Consider the following 6,000-nt stretch of genomic DNA (forward strand, 5'->3'; position numbering starts at 1 on the left):
TTGTTGACACACAATTGGAATCAATTTAATACAAGTCAGTATTTTTCAAATAGGCACAGTAACAGGAAATGTGTAGAACCATGCAGAAAGATTCCATCGTTCCTATAATGAACATGTCTTGAATGTCACCTTTCTGCTTGTCACTGTACAGCTAGAAAAACGGAGGAGAAGAAAGAAAAGCCACGTTTAATTTTTGTCTTCAAACTGCTGGTTTAATTGTGCACGGTGCAATGACCTAATTCGCCTCAGCTGCTGGCTTTAGCAGCAGGCTCTGTGACAGCAGATATCCACGGTAATACGTTATTTCAGCAGAGCAACTACGTCATTTCTTTACAATGGGTGACTGGGTGCACCTCAAATCGCCTATTCTAGAGAATTTAGAAACCATTTTTTTTACAGGGATTACAGAATCCCATACATTATAAGTGAGTAACGTTTCCTTGATCTGAGAGGAGGACAGACTAGTTTCAGTGACCGAAATTACAAGTGAGTTATACCTTCTTCAATAACAATGAGGGGCGTAGTACACCAGTCATGCGACAATTTTTTCGATAAGGAACGCTCGTTTCTAGTGCTTAGATATGTTGTGTTCACAGTACTATTGTATTGTAATTGCATTTATATAGTGCTTGCTACCGCTGATGAGGCGTTGAAGCACTTTTTGTATAGATTTTCAGTCAACCGCTTTGTGTGTTTTACAAAACTAACATGAAAAGTATACGGTTTCTTCTTGCAATGCGACAAAACCACTGGAATCCATGCACAAATATACCTTTTTCAACTATTTTGGAAGATCTGAAGGAACATTGTTCTTTCATGGAATAACAAATAATTGGGAATAAATACTAATAAAAACCTAACTTGCAGGTGAATAATGAAGGTGGGAATGCTTTTTAAAAAATCACAAAATCTGAAGCCTTTTTAAAACTCACACTAACTATGCTGCAAGGGAGTCCCATCTGCACATGCCATGTGTAAATTGCAGGAGACAAGGGAATGCCATCTGCTTTTGAGGAGATATCTATGGGGACTTGAGCGCAGGGTGAACACTGTCGCCATGAAACTTGTACAGTGTAGTCTGCAGAACCTAGGGGGGAGAATGACCTCACAGTAGAGAAGGAAGAAAATTGTTAATAGAGGGAACATGAGGAATGCTGTTAGCTGAGAGCAGTGGCGTAGCGTGGGGGAGGTCCATGGGCGGTTGTCCCGGGCACAAAATTCTCCGGGGGCGCGAAATTGGGAAAAAAAAGGGGCTGCTCCCCCTAACTCCTGGACTGTTAGTACTTCCTGAGCTAACGGTCCATGGGTTAGGGGGCGCAATACTTTCTTAAAAAAATTAGCCCTGGGCGCTGGCAACCCATGCTACGCCCCTGGCTGGGAGAAGTCGAGTTTAATGGTAAAGTCCTGTGCGCAGCGGTTGTGAGCAGGCCTTGGGTGGAGTTCTTCTGGTACAGGTAGGCAGAGTAGAGTTTGCACAGAACAGAGGAGTCACTGTTGGTTGGAGGAGATCGCTTTTGTGCCTTGAAAAGGTGGGGGTGCTGTTTGCATAGGAAAGATTGGCACACTACTCTCGCAGGGGCAGAGTGGCACACTGTTTGCCAAGGGTGGAGTGTGCGGCTAAGGATACTGCTGCTGTTCTCTGTGCATCCATCACTGAGAAGAGCTACTTTCACAATCGCGGGAAGATGTGAAGTAGTATTTTAGTGGCTGCAGGAGGCACATGGCTAGTACAGTGCTGGGCTCATGGAGGTTCTTTTTGCCTAGAGCATCGAAGGGGTGGAAGAGTGTACTCTGAAAGAGGAAACTCTTGTCATTTAGGGGAAGGCTATTTGTAGAGAATAGGTAAATGTTAATTTTTTAATACAGTGTGGTTGATGTGGTTGCCTAGAGTGCTGTTTGTTGGGTAGGGAGTTGCTGTACTCTAATTACATTGCTGAAGGAGCCATTTGTGTGTGTTGCATGGTAGAGATTGCACTGTTTTTGCAGTGTGAAGTGTTCTCTAGATTCAAATGCTGTTAATTCCACCATCTAGTGGTTGGACCCAGAAGTGTGGTAGTGAAACATTTTTTTTATGTTTGCTGGGTGTCAACGTAGGTGGAATCTAGGTATGATGTCAGCCTGAAACCCACAATACCCTAGAACATGAGCACCATTTTGGATTCTTATTTTCTGAAAACGATGTAATCTCTTGTAACCTCTTACAGGAATGTGATTCATGCCAGCGACTCGGTGGAGGTGGCCCAGAAGGAGATCAGCCTGTGGTTCCACGGTGATGAGCTGGTGGACTGGGAGCTCTGTGACTATGGCAACCTATACCAGGAATGAACACCCCTTGGCTGGGTAGGGTCACCCCATGCCCTCTGTTTGGCACATACTGTGGGATCTGAACTACCTCTTTACAACCTGTGACAGCACAACTACCTCCTGCCAGTGAGCGCCATGCAGTGAAAGAGGTTTGCACCCTGCCTGATGTCTGCCTCTGTGCACAGATGGACAAATAGTGCATAGTCCCTCGCTGGCCACTCTGCACGGTGCTGCGAATCCCATGTCAGTTGACCTTCGCTATGACCTACAAGAAGGAAGGAAGTTGCATTGCTTCAAGGATTTCTAATAAATACAGTTTTGTTACAGCCATGTGTGGACTTTCCGGTTTATTCTAGTCTGCTCTGTTTAGTCTTCTCTTTGAAGAATATTGGGAAGGGTTGAATTTGCAAAAACACTGGTTCATATATCTTTATTTAAACTGTGCAAGAGGAAGTGGCTTCTTTAGGGCTTTTAGGTTTTGGTAAACAGCGGTTAGGTTGGATAGAGGATTTTTCCATCAGGTTTGCACTGAGTTGTTTGCACATTTGTGCAACTGACAAGCTACTTTTAGAACTAATCTGCTCCCCTCTCCTAACTTCCGTTTATCAATGTTTACTCTTTAGCTCCATACAAAATAAGGAGGATTGTGTTTTTCCAGTGCTTATAAAGCTATTTGCATTTATTACATTCCGTCCCTCTTCATTCATATTGTCAATTGTTCGTCCCTCCTTTCTTGCCTTCAATTTCCTTCTTAACATTCTTTTTCATATAACTTTTAATTTTCACCTATCTGATTCCTCAATATTCAATCCCCTCTTTTCAGCAGTCCTGTCCCATCCCATGTCACGCTTGTTCATGGATGAACCTATGTTTGCACTTCATTAAGATTTGTTTGGATATTGGTGTATATTTAACACACTTTCCTGCTGCTTTGTTGAATGAAGATTTTCTGCTTGTTACATGAGCTATATATTAAAGCCTTAGAGCCTGCCGTAGCGAGCTCTATCGGCCATTAAAGGTCCGCTGCAGTGTATCAGCTCTGGCCCCTTAACAAGAGAGTGTGACTTTAATGACCTGTGGAGCTCACTACATGGGGCTCGAAGGCTATTAAAACATTCCGCCGTTAGAGGGCAGAATGTTCTCATTTGTAAAACCAAGGCCTCACAGAGCCTGAGGGGGTTGAAATCCCCTCTGGCTCCGTGAGGACTTTGTTCTGTGAACAAACATTGGAATGTTGATGCTCCAGGCTTCTACCAGGCATTAGAAGCCTGGAGCATTCCATTGTCTTCTATGGACCCCTCAACATTTCAATGTTCTAATGTGAGGTGTTGGGTGCTGTTATTACGAAACAGTATAACATTGCCCTGTTCTTTGCCTTGAGATAAAAAAGAACTAGGCTAACACATTTATTAAAATGTTCTTACCTGGGCCTGTTTTTGCTCTTTATGACCATAGGAGAGAAGCCTGCTAAAGAACCAATAAGCATTTTGTTAGCTATAGGGACTGGGTTTACTACCTCAGTTGCTTCTTTATAGAGCAGCACCGTTTGCGGCCATCAAAACTTATAACTGGCAGGATTCCTTGGGCATTTTGCCAGTGCAGATCACACTATGAATGGCGTTTAATTTACATTGGTGGGTTATGTCTGTGGGGTTTTGTGTTTATTTGAAAGCCAGGACAAGGACATCTTCGCATTGATTTGTACAATGTATCTGGGTATTTGTTTAGGTGAAAAGTGTGGGACTGTGTTCCTGCATGGAGGCAGTAGGAATGGATGTTGAGCTTTGTGGTCCTGGGGCTGTGTAAGGAACATGTCCTATTTTAGTACACGGGCACAGTCTTGAATCTGTCCGGTCTATAACAAATACTAGTAACATCAAGTTCGAGGCATATGAGCTGCAGATTACACACTTTTGCATAGATCGCCATCTTGTGTTGGGCCCGGATGTTTGCAGTTTGTTTTTCCTCTTAGAAAGTCTTTGGAAGTCATGAGGTCAGGGATTCCTCCTTTGGATCATATTGCGCATGGGCTTCGGCTCCATCCTCCGATTGTTTTTTTCCGCCATCGGGCTCGGATGTGATCTTCGCGCTCCGGTTCCGAACAGCTTCCAGTTAGACGATCGATGCGCAATCCTCACCCCAATCGCTGTATTGTTTCGATCACGATCTCTTCAATCAACGCGCCTTCTCATCGACACAAACCTTCGGTTCCAGTCGTCGTCGACGGCGGCCTTCGGGACTACCCAGGCTCCGGTCCCGGGTCATGGAAAGAAGTCCATTTAAAAAGTGCCCTCAATGTGGGTCCAAATTTCCCCACGTCGATCTTCATGAGGTATGCAACCTTTGCCTCTCCCCGGAACACGAGGCTCGAGACTGTCCGGCCTGTAAGTCTTTCCGATCCAAAAAGACTATTCGGGACCGAAGAGCCAGAAGGAACATGGCACACTCCTCGACGTCCTTTCCAGTCGACATCTTCGGAGACGACATCGACGATCCGGAACATCATCGCACCTAAGAGGACCTCGCCAGCGCCTCCGAGGCCGAGTCAGATGTGGAGGACATCACCCCGGCGCAGAGGGTTGTGAGTACCAATCTACCCCCTCCCACACCCGCGCCAACACCCAAAAAGGCTTCGGTCACGCCCTCGCCTCCGGGCCTAGGCAAGACCAGAGACACTGCTTCACACACCCCACCTTCGGGCCCGGTGAAGAAGCCAAGTAAGCTTTCCGGCGGCTCGGGCTCGAGCCAGCCTGCCAGCGGTGCCGAGAAACACACTTCGGGACCGAAAAAGAAGACTGCCTCCACCTCGACACCGAGCTCCGCACCGAAACCCTCGGGGTCGAAACCCATCCCTTCGGCACCGACGCCATCTTCGGTGCCGACCAAACCACACAAGGCCACCGGCACCGACGCTTCCAAGCCAAAGCACATCTCGGCGCTGACCAAGAGACCGGAGGGTCGCAAGCCGGGTTCTAAACATCAAACCGGCACGGAAAACCTAAAAAATCATCGGCCCCGACGCCTTCGGCGCCGACGGACCAAATTACCTCACCAGAGTTATTTACACCGGATCCCTTGCAAAAAACTCTTAACAAGGATCCAAAAACTGGACATTTGACGCTCTCTACTAAGAAGAAACATTTGGAGAAGCCTGCTCCGCCTCCAAAGAGGAAGGACTCTGCTACCTCTCCATTCAGAATACCTTCCCCTCCTCCTCCACCTCCTCCTCCTTCCCCACCTCCACCCCCTCCTCATTGTTCTCCTACTCCGTCTCCAGACGATGATGATCATGAGGACCCATATTATGATACAGGGGATGTGCCACAAGACCCCACCCCTACAGGATCTCCAGATCCATGGGACGATTACCATATACCAGATATCCCCAACGTCCCACAAGACGATATTTACCCTTCTAGACCATCTCCACCTGAAGATTCACTAGGGTTTAACCATCTTCTGCAAAGAGCAGCACATTATCATGGGGTGGACATGCATAATGACCCTGTGGAGGAAGATTTCCTCCTAGACACATTCGATACTACACAGAGGTCCACCTCCATACTGCCCATGCTCAAAGGGGTGGTAAAGCATGCGGCAGAAGTTTTTAAAGACCCAGTTAGAGCCAGGGTCCTTAACCCACGTATCGAAAAGAAGTACAAACCTGCTCCCTCAGATCCCTCTTACATTAGAGGA

The 6,000-nt window shown here is 46.6% G+C and overlaps 1 protein-coding gene across 1 annotated transcript in view; it reads left to right on the plus strand.

The window, feature by feature from the left end:
* LOC146790048 (nucleoside diphosphate kinase B-like) overlaps nucleotides 1-2,630 on the plus strand; it is a 59,025-nt gene extending 56,395 nt beyond the window's left edge. The window contains exon 5 of the mRNA XM_085628385.1: nucleotides 2,205-2,630. Coding sequence (XP_085484511.1) covers nucleotides 2,205-2,325 — 121 coding nt within the window. The 3' untranslated portion in view covers nucleotides 2,326-2,630. The remainder of the gene's footprint in view (nucleotides 1-2,204) is intronic.
* Nucleotides 2,631-6,000: the final 3,370 nt, after the last annotated feature.

The sequence above is a fragment of the Triturus cristatus genome, chromosome 10 (assembly GCF_964204655.1).
Source record: "Triturus cristatus chromosome 10, aTriCri1.1, whole genome shotgun sequence".
In the NCBI taxonomy this organism is placed as follows: domain Eukaryota; kingdom Metazoa; phylum Chordata; class Amphibia; order Caudata; family Salamandridae; genus Triturus; species Triturus cristatus.